Source organism: Drosophila takahashii, chromosome 2L (assembly GCF_030179915.1).
Source record: "Drosophila takahashii strain IR98-3 E-12201 chromosome 2L, DtakHiC1v2, whole genome shotgun sequence".
Lineage (NCBI taxonomy): Eukaryota > Metazoa > Arthropoda > Insecta > Diptera > Drosophilidae > Drosophila > Drosophila takahashii.
In genome coordinates, this window is record NC_091678.1 from 18,622,725 (window position 1) to 18,646,655 (window position 23,931).

General features: G+C 41.7%; 1 protein-coding gene and 2 long non-coding RNA genes across 4 annotated transcripts in view; 1 reads left to right on the forward strand and 2 right to left on the reverse strand.

The window, feature by feature from the left end:
* Positions 1–1,131: 1,131 nt before the first annotated feature.
* On the reverse strand, positions 1,132–2,411 carry LOC108058785 (uncharacterized). The gene is made up of 4 exons (XR_001769973.3): positions 2,163–2,411; positions 2,033–2,107; positions 1,820–1,974; positions 1,132–1,344 (listed from the first exon to the last, which is right to left on the reverse strand). It is a non-coding gene; the product is annotated as an uncharacterized lncRNA (long non-coding RNA).
* Positions 1,732–23,931, forward strand: part of LOC123003241 (uncharacterized) — a 67,644-nt gene continuing 45,444 nt past the window's right edge. Inside the window, exon 1 of the long non-coding RNA XR_011417529.1 lies at positions 1,732–1,750. This is a non-coding gene — a long non-coding RNA (uncharacterized lncRNA). The remainder of the gene's footprint in view (positions 1,751–23,931) is intronic.
* salm (spalt major) lies at positions 8,237–19,672 on the reverse strand. 2 transcript variants are annotated; one of them, XM_017155793.3, is made up of 4 exons: positions 19,062–19,672; positions 10,385–14,229; positions 9,925–10,001; positions 8,237–9,713 (listed from the first exon to the last, which is right to left on the reverse strand). In XM_017155793.3, exons 1-4 carry the CDS (start codon positions 19,210–19,212, stop codon positions 9,710–9,712), a joined length of 4,077 nt encoding a protein of 1,358 aa, XP_017011282.2. In that variant the 5' UTR covers positions 19,213–19,672; the 3' UTR covers positions 8,237–9,709. The 2 variants fall into 2 exon arrangements, with proteins under 2 accessions (XP_017011282.2, XP_017011281.2); XM_017155792.3 differs by having other exon boundaries at positions 9,921–10,001; positions 19,062–19,671.

A 23,931-nucleotide genomic window follows, 5' to 3' on the forward strand; every position in this document is an offset into this window, starting at 1 on the left:
GAACCAGATTAAACCCAAGTTTAAGGATTTTAAAAATAGTACTCCAGTTTAAGTTAGAAATGGAAAAGCGTCGATGATTTCAATATAGAAACTCCGATAAATATACATAACAAGTGTTACTATTTGGAACTTTGAAAAATGGTTCAAAAGAGTATAGATCAAAACTGACAATTATTAAAAATAAGGTTAACAAAAAAATAAATTTTTATTAACGTTGTATATTATTTCTGTATGATTGTAAATAACTTTAGAGTTATTGATTATATTTTTGTACTATTTTATTATATTTAAAATAAAAATGCACATAAATCACATTATTCATCTTTATTATATTTAAAATATCGTTTGACAAATAAAAGGTCCCAGTGTCCTGCAAATGATTTGACGTAGCGGAAGGCGGCCCACCGACTGTAAATTCAAATTATATATACACAAAAAAAACCCAAAAAAGTTTGGAAAAAAACAACCTCAAGAGCACATGAACACTTTACACTCTTCTTCTCCTTTTGAGTGGCGAGTAAGGGGAAATAAAATAGCAAAACGTTTTGCATCCGCAATAGCAGCAAACAGCAAAAACCGAAAGAAAAAAAATTAAGAGCACTGGAGAAGAAACAAAATCGAGGCAAATTTCATGACAGGCAAGTAATTTTGTTGTGATTTTTTGATTTGACCCAAACACTCGCCTTCGAAAAAAGCAACTGGGGCCAACACACACACATGCAACTCTCGGGTTGAAACGTCCCTGTAGTTCGCCGGGACTGGTCCCGAACTAGCGAAATCGCCATACACCGGGGGCTTGGGACTAACTCCCGTTCATACCACCCGCAATGTAAATTTCTATCCACTTTTACCACGGCATGTCCTAGGCGGTGGTCATATGGCGAAGTTCTGCATTACCTTTCGCCACAAAAGGGACCGATAGGTGGTCCCATATTATACCCCTTTTCGCCACAAAAGGGGCCACCTATCGGACCATCTATCGGACCACCTATCGGTCCCTTTTGTGGCGAAAAGGGGTATTAAATGGGACCACCTATCGGTCCCTTTTGTGGCGAAAAGGGGTATGAAATGGGGTTGGTGTTTTCAATACCAAAAAAGCTGAATGCTATGAAACTTCCCAAGAAAAAATACTTTTTGTTAAATTAATTTATTGTATTATAAGTAGACAATTTTTCTATTTTTTTAATTTATATTTATTGAACAAATTCCTCTGCTGACACGTTTTTGTTGAGTTCCTCATTGTTGTTATTATTTGATTTGAATTTATTTTAAAAAATCGTTTCTTTTGCAATTGAATTGCCTTGGAAATCAATATTTCTGCATTACCAGATTCTGAAACAATATCTAAAAAAAATAAGATTTTAGTGTTTTAAAATAAAATGAGAACAGAAACTAACTTCGGCAAGCCAAAGTTTTAATACCCTTGCAGCTTTCAGGAATAAAATTGTGACTAGAAAAGCATAAATATAAAATAAGAATAACCAACAGTTAAATGTAGACTTATTTCACGCTTTTGAAACTTGAACCGACAGACAGACGGACATGGTTAAATGGATTTACTTTATAGGTTTGAAAAGGTCTCCTTTACTGCGTAACAAACTTCTGGACTAAATTATAATTCCCTCTGCATGGGTTTAAATATATATTTTTAGATTTTGTTATACAAGCCTGTTTACATCAAACCATGTTTTAAAAGTGAAAAGCAGAAAAAGACAGAAAGAAATAGGATTAAAGACAGATGGCATTCTAAGTAAATAGATTGAAATTGAATCAAGAAACTAAGTGTATTATAAAAAATACAGTTATAAAAATAACCTACCGTGAAGTGCACCATAGAAATGTGTAAAGGAGTTTACGGCTTTTTTTTCCAGAAAGGCCTTTAACATTAAATCCCAAAACAAACTCATCCGTGAGAACCCTTCGCAAGTTTTTTAAACCCCCTTCTGGCAGCAACAACGATCTCATGGCTTTAATCTAAAAAGGAAGAAAATTTCATAAAAATATTTATAAGGCGCCCTTTAAAAAGACTTACGTAGGAGTCCTTTGCACCACTATTTCTCCTTCTCCTCTTTAACAAATCGACGAATGTGCCTGTTGCTGTTCATGGCTAAATATCACACATTATTAGGTATTTCACTTGCACAACTCATGGTGTTACTCACCTGTTGACGACACTTCAGATCACAACAAAATATAACACTTTAAATGTACAATAAGACAAATTAAATACAATGTTTACAAAATTTGGCGCAAACGTTGGGTTAGTGATGGTAGCGGGGTTGGGTAGTTATGGCAATCCGTTACGATTAATATTGCGACTACCGATATCGTATAATCGATGGCAATAAAAACATTCGCTAATATTATTTTTGTTTAGTTCTATGTATATAAAATTAGGTACTTATATATTTATTTTATATATCTAAGCACCAATAAAATCCGCTTGTTATGGAAGGAAAGAAAACGTTTTGCTACTGAACCACCGCTATTGTTAAAAATATTCCTGCAGCTAAATTGCTCATTATTAAATATAAATAATATAAAAAGAAATAAAATTCTATCATTTATTATATTATTTTATCTCATTATTAAGTTTTTATTTTATTATTTTAACTTTTTTTAAATTTGTTTTTTATATAAACAAAATAAAGTTGTATTCGTTATTAAAATCATTATATACTTGTCAAAAATTTCATTTTAAAATTTTTTTAACTCATATAGAAGTGTTCACATAGAAGTGTTCACTCTCCGATAACTCTTTTGCTCTTGTAAAAAATACACACGCCACCTATTGACCCTTAAGGGACCACTGGGTGGTCGATCCCTTTTCTACCCCGAAAGTGCCACCGGCCCCCTTGAGAACTACAGGGGTGCAATTTGTATTTGTTGCCCCAAACCCCAACTCCAACCCATTTCCATTTCCCCCGACTTTCCATCCATCGTATCTCCCGAACAAAACGGCAATTATGCCGCGTTTCTGCTCCCAAATCGGGGGAAATATATTTGAAGCGCTTAGATTTGGACAGTGGGTGGCAGGAGTTGACTGGATTGGAGGATTGATTGGAGCTAGGAGGGCGGGGCCCCATATCCGGGTCGGGTCGGATTGGGTCTTTGTCCCGTTGATTTACAGCGCTACACAAAACGATGAATCGATGATTCCAGCATGAGAAATTAGATCGAGTCGCCGGGTAAGTCATCATCAGCAGCGTTGGCAACGCTGGCCGGCCCCCAAACACACCGCACAGTATTGCCAACAGCAACAAACAAATCACTGCCCGGGCTATCGAAGAAGAAGAAAACTCCTTCGAGAAAGAGTATTAAGTCAAGTATTAAAAAACAAAACCTTCTGTAATATTAACTATCATTTATACAATTAGGAACAGTTATTCATGTTAAAAATATAAAATATACAAAATATTTAATAGTATCAAAAACTTGTAAAAAAATAAAAAAATTTTCTTGTAGGGTATTTTGTTATATTACAATTTTGCTTCTTTTTAGCTACATTGATGTCCCAGTTCTATGCTCAAATTGTGTTAGACCTTGCTGAGAGAGTATAACAAGCAGCATTGGGATTGAAATTTTGAAAATTGCTGCTGGGATTGCGGGAATGTTGTTTGTGTGCCCTCCCTGGAACCACCTCCTCTGTATCGGGAGTATAAAGTGTAGTAATTTTCTACTTGGCTCTCCGCTTTGCGCTGCGCTGCCGCCTGGCAAAAATTGGTTTGAAAGTTGACTCGCTTTCCAGTGTTTTTCATGTAATCACATGGCCATTCCCCACACCAAAGCACCTCCCACCTCCCACCACCCACTACCCACCTCCCATCGAAGGGGTAAGCAGCCGAGCAGTAAATCGCGCTGACTGCTGCAAATGTCCGGCATCAGCATCCCGCTTAGAATTCCCAAACCGGGCTTTGTCTCTTGCAGAATCTCCGTTCCCTTTTGCTCTGCTCTGCTCCACGCCCAGGGGGCAGGTCCGATCGGTCCGATTAATGCCTCATCATTTGCAGCGGGAAAGCGGAAGAGCAGGAAAGCGGGACAGCGGGAAAGCGGGAAAACGACGCAAATTATCCGACTTCGACAGGGCGTGCCAGCCAAGTCAATCGCCTTCGATTGTCTGCGTCGAGTGATGTGGTGTGCGTCCCAGTCCCGAGTCTCATTTGGCCTAATGGCTGCCAGGATGAGTGCCAGCGAAAAGTGGATTCCGCCTCCTTCCTTAATTCGTAAGATGAATCCATTCACTGGATGCATGTTGATCATATTTAACTTGGAAAAATACTAAAGGATGCAGTAATGAGAGCCAGGAAAAGAAATATATATCCCATTTATTTTAGCTAGAAGTCTACAACAGCAAAGTGAAAAATATTTAAATATATAAATATTAAATATATTTAAAATATTTATTTTAAATTGGTTTTTCCAGATTTTCCTCTGAAATATAATTTATATTACATCCAAACCAGAAGCTACCTTTTGATTTCCCAGTTTTGTTTTCCTTCTAATCCTGGCTTTATACCCTGTCTACACAAAAGTGTGTTTGGGCGTTTTCTGAAAGACTTGAGGCCACCGCAAAAGTAAATCAAATAGGCCGCAAAAATATCATACAAATATCATAGGCATAGCCCACCCATAAACTGCCAGTGCAATATTATGATGGTGTCGATTACCCAAACAGACAGCCACGAGTCACTGACACGTGACCGGGGATATAGCTTTCTCGAGAGGATGTTGCTCCAACGAAAACTGGCTGTCGAGTAATCCCCTGCATAATGTTGCCTAAATGCGAGCGCGTGTCAAGCTCAACTCGCAAATAGCCCAGGTCTGCAGATAGATTTTAGTTCAGCACAGGGAAAAATATGTTTATATTTAAAAATGTTGAAATAAAATGGGAGGAAATTTTAATAATATATATCAAACTTAAATTTCTAGGATACTAATTTTTATTAATTTTTTTTTAAATGGCTTAAGCAACCAAATTAAAAATTAAATCGTTTTGTTCTGTTGGTTAAATTTTTTTTGAATATTATTATAATTTTATAAAAAAAATATATATTGATTTTTCTTAATTAAATTAATGTTCTTAAATTATGTGTAGGCCATTGGCATATGCCCATTAATACCAGCAGAATTCTCCGCTTTTTCGCTGTGCAGTCTTCCGTCTTCAGGGTTATCCAGAAGCCTCTTGGAGCTGCCGATCTCTGGCAGACTTCTCTCCAAATCTGCCGACGTCAAAATGCAGGGACCAACTCTTTTTCAGCGGCGGCTCAAACTCAAACTCAAACGGAGGCCGCCATTGTGTGCTGGGGCCAAAGCCAAATGATGTGCCAAACTGACACTTGCCGATACACAGATACGGCTACTCAAACACCATTAAGGCGGGTGTTGCATATTTGGTGGGGGTAGGGATTTACAATATATATGTGCCTACATATGAAGAGACGGGGGTTCCAATGGGGCATTGGCATATTCCTGTTGATATTTGCCCGAATGATTGTTAGTTTTATTTTATTTTGTGACAATTTCAGCAGCAACAGCAGGAAATAATAAAAATGCAAACAAATCGTTAGATTTTCCTATTGAAGTGTTTTCTCCCCCTCCCCCGTCACCAACTGTTTGTTTGTGTGTGAGTGCCTGTGGTTGTTGTTGGTGTTATTGCCTTTTGTTGCCCGTGTCGGTGTTGCTGGTGTCGTTGGGAATGTTGTTTAGACGCACAGTGGGACGATTAGGAGCAGTGGAAAAAAAACAACAAAAATTGTGCATTCAAGGAATTTAAAATTTAAATTGACAGAAGTTAAATTAATTAATTTACTATCAATTTTAAACATTTTTTCTTTAGCTTTTTAAATGTGTAATATAAATTTTTGATAGCAATATAAATATAACAATTATTGCCATATCTTCAAGCTCAAATCTGCTTTCCAAAATCAGCTGACATTAAATGCTGAACGATCAGCAAATGTAACAAAGATTAATTGAATTATATCTGAAAGTAACCTGTCCGCTTTAAATTAATAATAAATTGCAATACACTTTTAGATATCGATCGGCATAAACAAAGTAAACGGAAACACCTAAATGTGTTCATGTAATCATTAAACAAATATTGGCGATAAAAAAATCCGGAAGCGTCGATCAATTAGTACCAGATTTATGAGCAATGGAAGTTTGAATCCGGCCCACTGTTGCGATGATGATGATGACGTTTGGATGCTGCGATATCAGAGGCTGAGACGATGGACCCCAAGAGCTGAGAACCGAACTGAAGCCCGGCAATTTGTGCAATTTTTCTTGTTTAGATTGTTTTCGGTGTTTGCGTTGTCGCCGGGCTGTGTGTTTGGTTTTTATGCCTGCGATAAGCCCGCACACTGCCCATAACCATTCTCATATTATTTGTAAGGATTTTTGCATTTATTGCCAGCGCTTTCAAGGATTTCCGAGCCCAAACAGAGACCCAATACCACTGGCAATCCCGAACCCAATCCGAATATGGCTGCAGTAGTTATCTTAATAGTTATCAGGCGATTGTTGTTGCTGCAGTTAGTGCGTGGATCGGCCACTTTATTCGCCAGTTAAATTTGATGCCATTTAACGGGCTGCGGCAAATGGAGACGTTTGCCCTCTTGTGCCGTAAATCCATTAAATTGCCCCAAATTAAACTAAACTAAAATGCGGAGAAAAGGGCTGTGAAAAAAATTGAAACGGGATGTGTGACAAAACGGTTTAAAACTTGTAAATAAACTGTTGGAATGAGAGCGGCAATTACACATGGAACAATAACTCAACTCGAGCCGCAACCCTCGGGCTGCAAGGGTTGTACGTACGTTTCTCGAGGTGCCTTTATAATAATGCATCTTCAAGGTGCCGGGAAATGCCGCTGACAGACACAGGACTGCCTACAGCAGATCTTCACTATATATACATATCCTCTGACAGAGTGATGGAATGGGCGGGATGATATGCAGACCCGAGCCCCGATCCGCAGTTATTCCCTCATTCCCGCGATGACGGCTTGTCAGTTGACAATCAGCAAGTTGGCATATTAACCGTGTTAATTACTCACTGACGGCATAACTCTGTCATGTATCCGGCAGATAAGTAGAGCAGATGTTGCAGTTAATAACCGAGTGGAGAAATTGCCTGGAGAGTGCGTTTTGTTGAAGCAAACTGAGCCTATGGATAAATTTTATTGCAGAGTGGGCACCAAACTAATAAAGTTCTACAAATATGAATAGAATCGTTGCAAAACCAATCCCAATGATTTTACATTGAGTAGAGATTTTGTAGGAAATTATAAATAAACTACAAAAAAATATTAAATAAATATTTTCTCAAGAGTTAAGATATCTTCCACTTGCAATACATAGTATCAAATCTGCTAGTACATTGTGTATGCATTTTAATTTCGGTTGAAAAGCTTTAAAGATTGTCAGTTGATTTAAGAAAACTTTTTTCATTAGGTATAAAATTAAAATTTTAAATATTAATTTTGACAATTTGTTAACAAAACCTTAAGATCTCTCTGTCGCACCAGCCAAAGATCTTTTTTCGCTAATCGAATTTGAAATCTACATTCCATTGTTTTATGGCCACCTGGCCAATGTAAAGATGTAAATGACATTTCCAAATCGAAACCAGTTCAAACATCCATCACGGCGAGTCGCACAAAAAGCAAATGAGCCACAAGCAGACCGGCGGACAAACAATAACAATAACCGAAGACACACTCAGAACTCAGCGGGTGTCCGTCATTAAAAAGATGACAAAGCGATGTCAACAGGAAATTTTTTGATTAACGACTAAAATGCCAGAGAGCCAAGCGATCGGGCTCCGCGATCGAGCCGCGTTGAGTGGAATCGAAATGGAGACAACATGACCAAAAACCGAAATAAGTTAGCCAGAAAAAAGAAGAAAAAGCTAGCGATAAAAAACCGACGAAACCAGGCAGCAAAAATTTGTTGAAGGTAAAATATCAATTTAAAAGGCAATAAAAATATTTCATTGCTATGGATCAGATCAGGCTCCGCTGGCCGCGTCGATACTCCGCTTCGATTTCGAATTAAAATTAAAAGATTATGACGATAATAAACTTGACTAATCATTTTTATTACAGCCAGCCCCATCTGTTGCCAAGAAAAATCTCGGAAACCGTCTTCGGTTTGTTTAGTTTTTTCCCAGAACCCCGATCGAGATAAACCTCGGAGGGGAGATGATACCCAAAAGAAAACTCAACGACGGCTTATTAATTTTTCATAACTTAAATACATATATTTATTTGTTCTTCTCAATAGATTCACTTTTATTTGCATTTTTTAGTTTTGTTTTTTTTTTTTGCCTGGGCTTGCGTAATAAATTATGAGACTATGCTTAATGCTTACGAACAGAGAGGGATACTTTTCGCATCCGTGTATAATTTAATTGTGGTAATCAATACATGTACGATCGCTCATAGACTTACTTATCGCTAGGGGTTAATCCTTCCGGAGAAGTGAAATTAGAGTGTGTAGGTGTGTGTTCTTTTGTGGGATTGTCGGGGATTGTCCCCTCGGCTAACGACTAAATTAACTATGAATGTTAGATATCTTTTGTGGTTCTCTCATCTGTGATATGGAAAGCATTTTGCAGGGGCTTCTGTTGGGTTTCCCCCTTGGCCGCCGCAACCGTAATTTGTATTTCGTTTTTACATTTAATATCACAATTTCTCATATATTTTTTTTCGATTTTTTTCCATTTTTATTCCTAACCCATTCTCGAAAGCAAAGCGTTTGGATTTCGAAATGTTTGTTTTTAATAATAATAAAGTGTGTGTGTGTGTGAGTGAGTGTGTATATATACGACGTATGTACAAGAAGTGGAAAATAAATCTAATTTACGATTAGTAGGAAACAAAAGCCTGCGCTCGGCGTTCGCATCTAAATTTATAGCATGTCATATTATTGCACATTCCAAATAAATTATTAACATGTATGCGTATGCGTGTGTCTGTGTGAGGGGTTTGGTTATAATATATCATATATATATATATTTATATATACGTATGTACACATGTCTCGCTTAGGTACCTATTATTTTTATATTAGCATATACCTTAAGATTTGCTTTAAATTCGAATTTTGATTTTACTACGCCTTCTCTGTCTTCGGATTCAGCTGCCTCGGATTCGGTTTCGGGTTTGGATTTATATTCCGTTTTTAGTTCTGTGGACCATGAAACGCTATCAGTCTCTCAATACCAAGCAGCCCTTGGTTCCATCTGCAGATCTTTCGACTTTTTCAGCTGGAACCCAAATCGCTTTTGATGCATCTTTGGATACGTTTCATGATCCCTCCTTAGTTTGGGTGTACGAAATTCTCCGCTAACGCGCCGGATCATAAAAAATTGTTTATGAAAGTGCTCGACGGCGGAACAAAATCATCGTTTGCAGTGGGGATTCGTTTTCACTTTTCATTTGGAACAACAATCAAATAATATTTTTGTGGGCAACAATTTATAAATATAAAGATTTGTGTACACGACTGATCTTCACCCCTCATTTCGCTCTAAATCTTGAGATCATTTCATTGCGAGAATCGATTGCATCTTGACTGAGTCTGGTCTGCGATCGCCAAACATTTTCTGGGAGCCAAGTGATCTTGATCGCTGTGTAAGCGATCTTGATCTTAATCGTGATAGTTTAGAGTGTTTACTTATTCGCGATCATCGTTCCACTCACTCATCTGCAAATGGAGAGAGCAAAAGGAAAATGTTTGGTTAGCTAATGTGAATTGGTGGTTTGAGGTATAAATAGGATGGGATAAGGGTTGGATAAGATGATATTTAAATGAAATGAAAAATAATATTCTCAACTAAAAAATACAAAATATTTAAAGAAACTATGTAATGGATAGGATGGGATAGGTTAGGATGGGGATTGGAAGACTTACATACTTTACGGCACGATTTCTGAAGGTTTCTTGCTCCATGTCGCGGATTTTATGAGTTAGCATGTGTTGCTTCAGGTTGCCCTGCAAAATAAAATGGAAAAAGGAAATTTTTCATCAGTTTACTGGTATAAATTTCGTTCTAAGCGTAAGCCTCATTTGCTAACCCCCCATTTATAAAATTTTGATTTAATATTGATTTTAAGATTTCTTCAATTGAATGAAAAAATTATTTTAAATCTCCCAATTTAATATTAATATTTCTTTATCAGTGCCCTATAAATTCCCCGTAAGTATACTCTTTAAACTCATTTGCTAACCCCCCAAAAATAGAACTTTGATTTAATATTGATTTTAAGATTTTTTCAATTGAATGAAAAAATTATATTATATCTCCCAATTTAATATCTAAATTTCTTTATCAGTGCCCTATAAATTCCCCGTAAATATATAGCTTCTAAACTCACCTTGGTTGTGAAGCCGCGATCGCAGATGTTGCACTTGAAGGGCCGCTCCTTGGTGTGGCTCCTGTAGTGGATCTCCAGCGCCGAGTGGCAGGGGAATGTCTTGTAGCAGATGCCGCAGGTGGTGCTGCCGCGCACTCCGCTCAGCGCGAGTGGGTTAAACGGTGCCGCTGGCATCACGGACTGGGCGATCTGGTTCATGGCATTGCACATGTTCTGGGTGGTGGCGGGCGGGAAGAGCGGCAGGTTGGGGAACATGCCGAAGGGCGGGCGGGCGCCCATCAGCGGATTTGGCGGAGGTCCTGGGGGACCAGCTCCCTCCGTTCGCTGATTTGGCTGCGGCGGCGTTTGACGCTGGGCTGCTGCCGCTGCTGCTGCTGCGGCGGCTGCTGCGGCGGCCTTCTGCTGCGCCTCGGCTGCCTCGCGACGCAGTTGCTCCTGGTGCTGATGCAGGGCGGCCATCTGCTGGTGGTGATGATGCTGGGCAGCCGCTGCCGCCGCCACTGCCGCCTGCTGTTGCATCAGATGCTGGTGCTGCTGCTGCAGGTGATGCTGCAATCCGGGCGGCAGGCAATCAATGCCCACCGTGGGCGGCAGGGGCGAGGTGAGCAGGGAGGCGTGGCTAGGACCACTAGGACTTCTCGGCAAACTGACAGTAGGACTCACTGGCGGCTTCTCCTTGGGCAGCGGCGATCTAGAACTCGATCCCGAGGTGGGAGCAGCTCGTGGGGTTAGATCCAAAGCTCCTTGGGAAGCCTCTGATCGAGCGGGCGATGAGCTGGGCTTTTGGGCTGAGGGCGAGGTGGGTGCCGAATGGGAACCCACCGACCCATGACCATGACTCGAGGCGGAGGAGCGAGGTCTCACCGGATTCGTGTTCACCACACCAGTGGCATCGATCCTCAGCTTTTGCTCGAAAAGCAGGGACTTGAAGTCATCACCTGAACGCGGTCTGTCGCCCTCCTGCTCCAGATGGCTATTCGAGAGATGCTCTGAGGAAACATCATCGTCGTAGTCCTCGCCACAATCCATGTTGTCATCCAGATCGCCCTGCGATGACTCCGAACCCAATGCTCCATTGTGGCCGCCATGACTACCTGGATTACCAGGAGGAGCTCCCGGCATCGCTCCAAAATGAAAAGCGGCCGCTGCGAAGGGATTCATAAAGTGGCCCGGCATCATCGAGGGCGGCGGATCCCTGATCTCGGCCGCCTGAATCTGCTCCGGCGTCAGATCCGTGGGCTCACCCGTGTGCAGGCGAATGTGCTGCTGCAGCACCAAGGCATTCGAGTACTTCTTGTGGCAGACGGGACACTGGTGGAAGTTCCTCATCGGCGGCCGAATCTTGTGCACCGCCATGTGGGTCTTTAGGTTGCCCTTGGTGGTGAAGGCCCTGCCGCAAATCCGGCACTTAAAGGGTCTCTCTCCCGTATGAGTGCGATAGTGCATCTGGAGGGCACTCTTGCAGGACAACACTCGATCGCAGACGACGCACTGGTTGGGATCGCTGATCTTCTTGTTCTTCATCAGCTCCTTGAGCTTCATGGTCTCGCAGGTATTGGAGACCTCGATGAAGTTCTCCCACGAGTTGTCGTTGCTGTGCGGTCGCGGCAGCAGGGCGGCCATCTCGTGCTTGATGGGATTGAAGAACGGTGACCGGGCCATGTGGTGCGGGTGGTGGTGCGGTGGTGGTTGCGGCACTCCTGGGGGGAGAGCCCCTCCCGCCGGCGATCTCACGGGCGAGTGGTGTTCGGGGGACAAGGTCTTGGCGGTGGTAAAATTGAGGGGAAAGCGGTCGGCGAAGAAATCCTCTCGCGGCGGCAGTTGTCCCGGCGTGGGCAGGTGATCCAGGTGCGACTGGGAGCCCGGCGAGGGCTGCGGATGCATCAGGGCAGCCGGTTGGATGGGCTGAACCACTGGTGGGTAGCCCAGGTGACTGTGACGGTGGTGGTGATGCTGCGGATGGTGGTGCTGCGGTGAGCGGTGCTCCGGTGAGGGTGTCCTGCGTGGCTCCGTTCGGTGATCCTGCTCCTTCAGCTGCTCCTGCTCCTGCTCCTCCTCCACGCGCTCCTCCTTGATGCGCACCTCCAGGGGAAGAGGCTCCGGTTCGGGCTCCGAGCACTCGGCATTCTCCTGCTCCTCCTCCCGCTGATCCTTCTCCTCTAAAGGCTCATTCTTGACCTGCCGCGGCTGCTCCTCCTCCCCCTCCTCCTCCTCTGCCAGTTGCGGCGAGGGCTTCCTCAGATCGGTGGGCAAGTCCTGCGGGAAAAACTGATGCGGAGCACCACCCAGACTCTTGAGGATCTCCATGGGCGGGCGGTAGAGATTCTGCAGGCCAGGAAAGGCGGGCCCAAAGGAGGCGGGGCCGGAGGCGGTGGGCGGGGCCGGCGAGTGGGTGGGCGAGCTGTCCGTGGGCGACATTTGGTCGAGCAGCGGCGGATGGAACTTGTCCATGTGCTCGGGAATGGGCGTGGCATTCATGGGCACGTGGGGGAACTTCTGCGCGTGCCGCTGGAAGTGGACCTTCAAATTGCCCTTAGTGGTGAACCGGCTGCCGCAGACGTTGCACTTGAAGGGTCTTTCCCCGGTGTGCGATCTAATGTGGATCTGGAGGGCGGAATCGGAGCCAAAAACCTTGCCGCAATACCGGCAGCGGTGCTTGAAGAACGGCTCATTGCGACCCTTTCCCTCGCCCGTTTTCTCACCAAAAGCAAAGTCATCGGCCATGCTGTTGGCCAGGATGCCCTGAGAGGCGGAATCCAACACCTCCTGGGCGCGCTTCTGCAGCAGATCCAGGGAATTGGGCTCCGGATTCAGATCGTCGTGGTGGGTGATGATGCTGGAGGCCAGATCGGAGCCAAAGGGCAGCGGTGTGTTCTCCATTTCCTTCAGCTTGGCCAGCGCATCCTCCGCCTCGCGTTTCTTGTGATCCAAACTCGTCCGGCGATTTGGCTGGGACTCCTGGTCAGCTCCCTGCTCCCTTCGCCTCTTCAGGGATTCCCCGCCTGGCGAGGCGGAGGAGGAGGTCTCTCTCAGAGGAACTCCCGCATTTATCAGATGCTGACGCGCCTTGGCCTCCGCCATGCGGGCCTCCGCCTTCTGGCGCAGCTCCATGTCGGCAATGCGCTCCTCCTCCTCGTACGTGTCGGTCTCGTGCTCTTGGTCCTGATCCTGATCCTGCTGATCCTGATCCTCCTCCAGCTCCTCCTCCTGCTTGCTGGCCTGGTTGAGGGCCAGCTGGGACTGCAGCTGCTGGATGAGTTGGATCTGGAAGAGCTGCTGCTGCTGCAGATTGAAGAGGGTCTGCTGGAGGAAGGCCAGCTGCTTCATGGCCGCCTCGTTGTCGGCTCCGCTGGAGCCATTTGCAATGGTCTTGGCCGCAAACTGGGCAATGGCCATCTGCATGTTCTGGATGGCCTCCAGGGTGACCGGAGCACCGGCTGCTCCGGGCAGAGAAACCTCTGTGGAGGGCAGCGCACTGATGGGCGCCTCGTTCTCGTCGCCCATCTCCACATCCACCTCGATGTCCTTCTCCTTCTCGGAGGCGGACGGACGCTCGGTGGCCGCCTCCTCGGCACTGGCCTCCGCCACCGGGGAACTGGGCATGGAGCCACTGGCGTTCGGCTCCCGCTCCTCGGAGCTGCGTGGCTTGGTCATCGCCACCCGGTTGTTGTTATCCTCCACGGGTTCAATCTCTGATTTCACCTCGAATTTCTTGTCGTTCTGTTGGCTCTCTGGAGTGCTGGGATGCTCCTCCTCCGGCTCGGGACTCCGGCTGGGACTGGCCGTTGTGGTGGCCGTGGTCAGTGGCGAGCAGCCACCATTCTCCTCCTGATCGCTACCGGTGTCTGCAAAAAAAGCAAGCGACATTCCTAAAATTATTTACGTTTCCTTTTCAACAGTAATAAATTTAATTTCTAGGCTCCAACAAGTAACAACTTTTTCAAATAAATATGGATAATTAATATGAATTTCTTTAATGAAACATAAATTTACACAGAAAAAATTGTCAAAAGATCAGATTGATATTTTTTCAAGCTCAAGATATTCATTTTGATATGTATAGAGTTTATGTTTTCTTTTTTACAAAAATTGTTCAAAAAATATTACATTTGGTATTTTAAATGAGTATTTTTATAACTCTTATGAAATGATAAAATATCAAGTTGATATGTTTGCATCATAAATATTACATTAATCAATAAAATACTGTAGAAATGATCCTAGAAAAGCCAATTTAATTATTTTATAAATTGTAAGAAATCTGGAATACCTATTTGTAGATATAATAGTAAGGCAAATATTTCTTATTCATTTAGTTGGCAAATGTGAAGCTGATTTTCATACGTTTTCTCTGCATACCAAAGAAGCACATAGGCTGAAGTCAAACCAAAATAGTCAGAAGCTGGTTGAGATTGCTGCCCATTTCCCGATAACTCAACTACCTGTTAACTGGCCCCTGCCACCCCCTCTCCACCCCTTCTGCATATGACTTAATCGCCGGCAATTGTTCATTGCAATGCGTTAAAGTTGCTGGCGGGTGTGGGGATGTTGCTGCTGTTGCTATTGCTGTTGCTGTTGCTGCTGCTGCCAACTGAATGCAATTACATTTCTTGTTGAAGCATGTGTTCTCTCTCCTTTTCCCTCGGCCGCAGCTGTTTTTTTGTTTTCTGCCCACAATTAGTCTCCAAGTCGAGCGCCGGCAGTTGCAATTGTTGCTGCTGCTCGTGTTGCTGTTGCTGCTGATGTTGCTGCTGGCCGACTGATGCTCACTTGTTGCCAGGTGAGCTGTCCAAGGGGAGAAAGCAGTTGACAGCCGTTTGGCCTGGTCCAGTGCCTCTGACTCTGCCTCTGACTAATTAATCGCGCCGAGCCTAAAAAGCAAACCAAGTCAAAGATTGGTCCACCAGCAACAGCAACAGCAACACCGGCAACAGCAACTTTTGCCGCACACGCACATAAAATATAATTTATGATAACTCAGAGCCAACGAACTGGGGCCCCACTCGTTCGATATATATAATAAAACATATTTCTGCACAAATCAAACGAGTTGGGCGAGTTTTCTGTTTTCTGTTTTCGTCCACAAAAGATACACAGATACGGATACTCAGATACAGATACATGGACGTCGAAGTACAAAAAGATATGCAGATAGAGCGCCTGGCGACTATCAGCGCCATTTGCATATCGATCGCATTAATATTATTTGTATTATTACTTTTCGGAACAGAATTCAATCGAAAAAATCTCTTTTCGCCGCCCGAGAGATTTAATTAAAAAAATCGCAATTGCAGTTCAAAAACGAAACCGCTCGGCCGAGGAGTTATGATTATGATTGCCGATAAGTAAAGTGTATTTTAATTAATTGAAATTAATTATAATGTTGCCATAAACCTTTCAGGCAGCGGCGGCAGTGAAAAAAACACACAGATGCAAAACAAAACAACTTCCAATTATGACGAACATAAAATTGTCTCGAACATGGTTAAGTCATTTTGCAGTTGGTAATAAAATTGTTAAATTTACAATAACAATAAACGCGGCTGGTTTATTGTGTTGGTGTTGCCCCAAAGACAGGGAGATATTGCCCCTCGTCGGAGAGGCCATTGCCTTAGCCCCCGATTCGATTTCAATTTGGATTGGGATTTTGATTTTTAGTTTGCCGTATTTTAGTTCCTCGGACGCGTGGGCGCCCAAAACAAAATATCCAAACATTTAACTAAGTCTATATATATACCGATTCTACCGAGTGTGTGTGCTGGTGAGCCGTTATAAGATTTATTTTTTGTCTACCAAAACCGTATTTTGTTCTACTGACAATCGGCGCGGTTCATTCCGCCCGTGCTTTCAGATTCTGTATCTGCCAGATAAATAAATATGAAATTGTGAAACGAGACGAAATTATATATTTCCCATTGTTGAAATACACAAACCGCTTCTATATAAATTAAATCGTGCAAGTTTAAAGGTGGATTAAGTCAAGCCATAAATTCGGCCGCGTCTGTTGGCTAAATTCGAATGAATTATTCCCGCTCCTCATGCGCAACTAAAGCGAATAAATCGCTCGTGTTGGAACGATTGAAGAGTTCTTCGGGTTCTTTGGCACCTCCCCACCCCGCCCCAAAATACTCATAATTGCTAACCCAGTCTGTCCATCAAACCCATTAGCCAATGTCAACTTTTTGGCATTTTATGTGTCCAAATATTTTCAACAAAATTTCGCCGCAAATAAATTTTGCTTTGGTTTCTCTCAGCTTTCAGCAAATCAATTTTTTACTGGTGAGAACGGGTAAAGTAAATTAATTGCAATACATTTATTTCTAGGAATATGAAAGTATAAGTTAACAAAGCACACATTTAAATTTATTTTTTCATTGAGATATAAATTTATGGGGAGCCCATTGATTCCATTCTTTTTTGGAAATTTATTATTAACTCACATAAAAGCAAGATTTATTTTAAATTGATTAATTCCGAATGTATCATTTTTAAAAGCTATTTTAATGTTATATATATGTATTTAAATATTTTTTAATTTATAATTTTTTAATCTACTTTTCTTTCTGTGTGCTGAACTCGAAATTCCCTTGGAATCGTACCTCTACCTCGACATTTTTCAGTTCATTCCTCTAGCACTGACTTTTGCATACGACTCGACTTTAGTTCTGGACTGACTTTCAATTATTCCATCGTCATATTCAATATGCAAATCGCTGCGAACCAACCGTGAGCCCGCTGGCCTGAGGTGAAACAAATGTTCAGCCAATTGGAAAATGCAAAATCAAAAAAGAAATGCGAATAAACTACACGAAGTATAGGTACCTAAAAAAAATAAAATAAAAACAACAGAGGCAAATCGAGTGTGTGGCATAATTGAATAATATATCCAAGTCCGGTCTGATCGGATTTGGCTGCCATAGGTCACAATGGAGAAGCGCAGCAATTGAATTCCACATCAAAGTTTTAGGCATACATTTTTAATAGGGACACTCTGTAGCAAACAAACAAAAAAAAGAAGCAAAATCGCATAAATAAAAATAATTAAATAATTAATGTCATTAAGTTATGCGAGCGAGACTTCGATTACAAAGCAAAACGACACAAATTGATGAGCATTTCCATATTCACAGAATTGGCTTTGTACCGACCACATTGCCTGCTAAGGTATATAGTCCATATAAATCATATGGAAATAAGCGCCAACTCACTGCGAATCTGCTTCGATTTTCATTTTTTGCGATATTAATTTAATTTATTATCCCGCACTAATGAGTTAACATTTATTAATGCCCGAAGCAGCAACAACACCACATGCGAACGCACAACTTATATACCTATATGCCATCATATGCGGTGTATAAATAAAAACCGCGCCAAACAAATTGATAAAGAGAAAAAAATATCCTCATCTTCACGCACACAGGCAAAGTGTTTATCACCTTTTTAAAGCTTATGGGCAGCAATTTTCAAATTTAATGTGAACTCATTTGTAATTATGGATATAAGCGTATGAGTGCGTTTAAATATATACACACACTTGTGATTGGGAAATGAAATCCAATGAAAAATCCACTACATTTTGATGATAAATTTTAAAATTAAAGGAAAATATATTTTTGTATTGAAAGACAGAGTGAAATTTGAGTAACTTGATTTTTGGAAATGTTATAACCAATATTGCCTCACTTCCCTTTGTCGTAAAATATATTTGATTCACCAGCCTTAAAATTTCAGAAAATATAATTAAGTTCGCTGGCATGCAAATGTCCGAAAATCGAAGCTTTCAAAACCAATTAAAGAAACACGCCTGCCGAGAGGCCTCCAAAAAATAAACATAACACCGCGACAAACTCATTTCTGTGCCTTTCCCAAAAGTTATTTCTTCTATATAAAATGTGCCGAAGCCATATTTAAATCATATCGTTTTTAAGTTGCTCCATTAAAACGAAATCGATTTTTGATTTATCATAAAAAACAAGATCGCCAGGGGGCGCGGGGGGATTGGCCAATAGTAGCTGTTAACGTTCGAATTAAATCAAATCGAAAACTGGAAATGCAAAACCGAAGAAATATAGTTTATATGTCTATAAATCGCCATATAATCGGGGGGAAAACTGGTGCAGTCGCAGCCATAAGTTTCTAAATTTGAATATACCATTTTTAAAGACATGATAAGCCATAAATGGACTTCCTACGATTTTTGCCTCCGATGCCACAATTATTAATGTTTGGTTTCCATTTCAAAGTCTTATCAGTCAAATGGAAAACGGTTGGGACCAAACTTGTTGTCAAAGAAATTCGAGAAGTGGCGTTGGTCAGGGAAAACAACAATGAAAAATTTGTCAACTAATTTAAAATGGTTCAGTTATGCATAAAAATCGTTTTCGTTTGGAAAATGTTGTTTTATGTTCCGCTGATGGGAAAATACTTTCTATTTTGTGGTTTTTGATTTTTTTTTGTGTTGAAAACTTTTACAAATGACAAATAGGATAACAAAATATAAAAGGCAGCCGCCACGCTGTTTATTGTACATTTTCTTCTTGACTTGTCTCCGAAATATCTGAATTTGTGTCTGTTTGAAATTTCAATTATGTCAAAGACAATTTAGAACATTTATTTTCTAGCGAGTTTCTGTTTTTTTTACTATTTCTTATTGAATGGATGGTTTTGAACTCACCTTTGTCGGCGCTGCGAGCGCGATCCTTCAGCTGTTTGACAATGCCATATTTCACTGTACCAAATTGTATCATTTTATTGATGGTCTCCTGGTGATTATCCTTGAAGTCACTACGCATCGCACACAGAACGTTGGACAGGTGATTTTTCATCAAGAGAACTTTTGGCTAGCACTTTGTGTGAGTGTGTTTATTTTTTGGAAATATTTCTTAACTTTGCTTGATCATTGCACTGTGTTTTGTTTTGCTTTTTGTGTTTTGTATTTTTGGTAAAAAATAACTAAGTTTTAGTTACTTGTAGCACTTTTGTGTTTTGCCGTCGGCAGTGGGAAACGCGTATTACCGCTGGCCTTTGCGCGTATTATTCAATTTATTTATCGCATTTAGCTGGTGGCCAAAACTACAGCTGCCCGTTGATTGTCATCGTTAGTGGGATTTTCGCGGCACTTAAGGGAAAAACTTGGGTGTGTGGCTCGCAGGAAAAGTCGAAAACTCGCTAAAGGCTGAACTGAGTGCGCGTTACGCATACGCAACGTGGGCCGACTGCGGCACTGAGAGAAAACGGAGGGCTCGCTGCGAACGTTCAGCAACGCGCGTCCAAACAAGAGTGACACAAACAATAACAGCCGCCACGAATAACAGCCGCCGCAGCTCGTCGGGCGCTCGGCTTTGCTCGGCTCCTCGTTTCCGACTTCGTGCGGAACCGGTTGTGTGTGTGTTATTACATCCTGACAATCACTATCACTCAGCCAACCCACCTTATGCTCACTCACTCACACACACACTCGCACGCACGCTCTCCCGCTCGCATTTCATATTATTTTTCATATGCGCCTCTCGCTCGCTCTCATCATAATTTTTATTAAATTGCTGTTACTGTTACTCTTGCCGGCCCGCTCACTCCCTTGTGTTTTCCGTTTTTTTTTTCGGTTCTTTTTTTTTTGCCTCGAGGATGCTCAGCCGCAGTCGCCGTTTTTACCTGAGAGACGTTTATGAAACTTGTTCGGCGAATTATGAGCTGCTCTCTCTCGCTCTCTCCCCCACTGTTCGGTTGGGAGAGGCGAAAAGAAGCAGCAGCGAGACTTCCTTCCGCCTTTTGCGGCTCACCTTTGCGCCATTGTTGTTGTAATGCCCACACGCCCCGTCTCGCTCGCTCTCTCGATTAATAATTTATCATAATTTATAGGAGTGGGGTAGGGGAACCCCCGCCCCCTGGGCTAGTGGCCCTTGGCAGCCAGCCATCTCGCTCGCTCTCGCGCCAAAGAGCCTGCCATTTGTTGCGCCCTCTCTCTCTTTGATTCCCTCTCTCTCGCTCCCGCATTTGCCATCTCGCTCGACAGCGCAGTTATGAGCGTTGTTGTTGCCTTTTTTAATTTCGGTTTATAAGATTTTGTGTTCTTCGCTATTGTTCGTATAAAAACCCCCCTTTTTATCGGGGAATTCTGACTTGGGTGACTTCGCTTATTCGTCAGTTCATCGGGGTTTGTGCCAGTGTGTGTGGGGTGCTCATGTGTGTGTATGAATATTATGAACCATTCATCAAAATGTTTTTAGCTTTTTTCGGCTTTCTGACTTTTGGGCAACTCCCACTTCTTTAATTATTTTCTTTCCCTCTCTGCTGATGGGGAATTTTTAGCATTTCAAGTCGGGGCATTAAAAACTTTCGTACCACTTCCCATTTTAATTGCAAATGTTCTTTTGTCTGCCTGGAACACCTGGCGATATCAACTTTTTGGTTCCATTTTTTAGCTGCACAATAGGAAACATTTGGTAAATGAGTTATTATTGAGTGGATGATTGTTGTGAAGGCTTTTGGATTCGATTGTGAGTAACCTTCAATTAGGGAATGTCGATTGTTTAAGGAAAATCAATTAAACAATTGAATGGTTATCATTTGTAAACAGATTCGGCCGGCTTAGAAAACATTTTATTGTTGGAAACTAAATTGATTTTGAATAAGTCACAAAACATTCATGAAGATAAGTTGGTGGACAAAAAATGTATGTAATTTTAAAACTAAAAACATTTTGTGGTTTGAAAAATAGAAGCTAAAATAAAGTTTTTCTAGAGGTACTTCTAAGCGTTTCTCTTACATCCTTTAACATTGTTTGTTCTAGTGTTTTTGACTTTTAAAAGTTGAGTTCGTTGATGGTATTTGACTGGTATTATAACTTAAGTTCCTTGGAGTATCAAGCTTAGAACTAGAATATCTTAATTACAGTTAATTAAGAAGATTTAACATTACTGTAAGTAACTATTAAGGATCTAGGATAACTTTACGAGCGAATATTCCATCCCGTGGAGCTACTTGAACCCAGAAATTGACTTTATTACGGAACCACCAGGAATGCGATAGAATCATCTGAGAAAGAGAGGGCACGAAGGTCCTCGGGAAAAAACAACAATAAGCTGAAATAAAAGGAGGCATTAATAATGCTGCCTGCGTCGACGTCGCTGCCGCCAAGTGGGCGGGGGAGGGGCTGTCATAAATTTTTGGGGAGCGAGCGAAATCCGAAGAGAGAGCGCCAATAAAATGCAGAAAACGGGAGGAGTAGGGAATAATACATATTAAAAGACGGCAAAAGAAAGACGGCAAGTGGAAAAAAGTGAGGAAAGTAGGTGGAAAAGGGGTGGGAGAGGGGCGGAGAGGGGAGAGCCACCTTGCGCACCAGTAAGAAAAAGCCACTAACACCAGCGGAGAGCGCGGCAGTGTGAGTCTGTGTGCGAGAGAGGGTTTGTTTATGTACAGGGCAAATACATAATTCATAACGCTCATATTCGCTCATTTTGCAGCAGCTTCGACCAACGAAAAAGCGGATCTGCCCTTTTCATATCTGCCATCATATTCGCACCCACACCAGGGCAGTCCTCACACACACACAGCAATCGCTCTCACACCAACACACCACCCCCCACCACCCCCACTCATACATTGATAGCGACAGCGCAGACAAGTTTTTGATAGACTCTCATAATCATAACGAAAACAACAACAGCGTATCGCTGCCTCTCGCTCTTCGACTGCCTACAGGTTGCCTTCTCTCTCCCTCTCCCTCCCTCGCTCTCTCTCTCGCACATATGCGCGCTCTGCGCTCATTTTCGAAATGCCTGCTATTTCTGTCGCACTCTCGCACACAGACTCTGCTAACAGCGATGTTCCTCTCTGCTGTTACTGCTCAGAAGTCTTATACGCCCTTAACATGGCTGATTTCGAAAATGTTAAGGTCTTCGAAAGGGGGTTCGCCGTGTAATGGGCATGTTATCAAGTCAATATTCTGTTATTTGAGTTTTGAAAATATTATTTTTGTCCTTTCTTACAACAAACTACATTTTTCTCCTATATGAATATATATTTGTTCGTAAAATAATTTTTTTTTAAATAACCTTAATTAAACGATTTTCCCTTTGTCATAAATAATAACATAAATGGTTATTTTATTTTGTCTTCATCACACTTAATTACACTGTTTTTGGAAAAATTCTAAATTGCATTAAAATAATTTAACTTAAATGTATATTATTATCTTTAAAATAAAATGTTTAAATGGCTTATTTAACAGCTCTTGCTAATTTTTAATTTAGTTTAAGTGGACTTAGATCACTATTTATTTCCTGACACATTTTATACACGAGTTTCGCGCTTTTATGTCTATGCAGATGGCAAAGCCATCGTTAAATGCTTGCGATGGGCATGAGATATGGATAGATTTTGTCTAGCTATGAATAAACAGTCTTCAAAATCCATTAGCTTCATAACCATAAACAATGGAATGGATATTTTTTATATTTATAAGCCAAATCTCAATAAGGTCAGCTATAGGATTGCTTAATTAACTTAAAATGCGACATAATTTCAGATTTTTTTTTCTTGGAAAGAGGAAGATATCTGTTGATATGCTTTTTAACCGCCAAAGTCGTCAATATTCGGCTTTTTGATTTATTTAGAATTACGATTTTGTAACAAAAAATCTATCGATGGATTGCGTCGATCTAATTTTATAAGAAAATAAACATTGACAGAAATAAACAAAAAATAACATTTATTTTTAATTATTTCCACACAGTTATAATTATTCCTGGCACGTCCATTTAAATATAATATTTAAAAATTTGTTTTTAACATTTAAAATAACCAAAGAGGTGATTAGACCGTAAAAAATATATTGGTGGCTCGGAAGAACCCTTATCCGGGTTCCAAACACATACTTAAAATGTTGATTCCGTCTACGACGTCTTAACTCCCCATCAATTATTCATTGCCACCCCCCTCCATTGTAAACAATAATCAAAAATGCAATCGGTAAGCTCCGGTTTTGTCACCCCATTTCTAAAACCCTTTTTCTCTCTTTTCTATTCACCCTGGGGCGTTAATCTTTAGCCCGAATTTCAATATCGGTCTGCGGTCTCTTTGTTGCCCTAATTTAAAATCCACAACGAAAACAACAGCAATATCCGAAAGTAAAAAGAAAACAGAAATTAAATGCAACTAAAATAAAATAAAAAACGGAATTACTTCCGTTCGGTTTCGGATCGGTTTCCCCGGGCAGATTTATGGGGCAGGGCACTCAGAGGATCCTGCCGGCGGTTGCCTCAAAGTCCCCGAGGAAAAGCGGCTAAGGAAAACCCGGAGGCGGAGGTAAATCGACCCGAAAGTGAATGGGAAAATGGAATGCGATGAGCATTCCAAGTGTCCGCCGATCTTCGGCATAATTATTGGCCACTCGCGGAGCTAAAAGTAATTGTTTTGGGCTTCGGTCACGTTCCTCACCGTTTCCCCCTTTCAATTACCGCTTGCGTGTCCTGGCAAAAGGATTCGCCGGTCGTTTGTTCTGGCCGCTCGCGCTTTTCACACTTGTCTCATTGCCGCTCATA

Excerpts from the sequence above, each read along its gene's own strand:
- salm (XM_017155792.3), bottom strand. The coding sequence starts at position 19,212 with ATGAAAAATCACCTGTCCAACGTTCTGTGTGCGATGCGTAGTGACTTC. Across the intron at positions 14,230-19,061 it reads CGCTCGCAGCGCCGACAAAG|ACACCGGTAGCGATCAGGAG; the intron begins GTGAGTTCAAAA and ends CTTTTTTTGCAG. Across the intron at positions 9,714-9,920 it reads GAAATCGTGCCGTAAAGTAT|ATGAGTGAGTGGAACGATGA; the intron begins GTAAGTCTTCCA and ends CTCCATTTGCAG.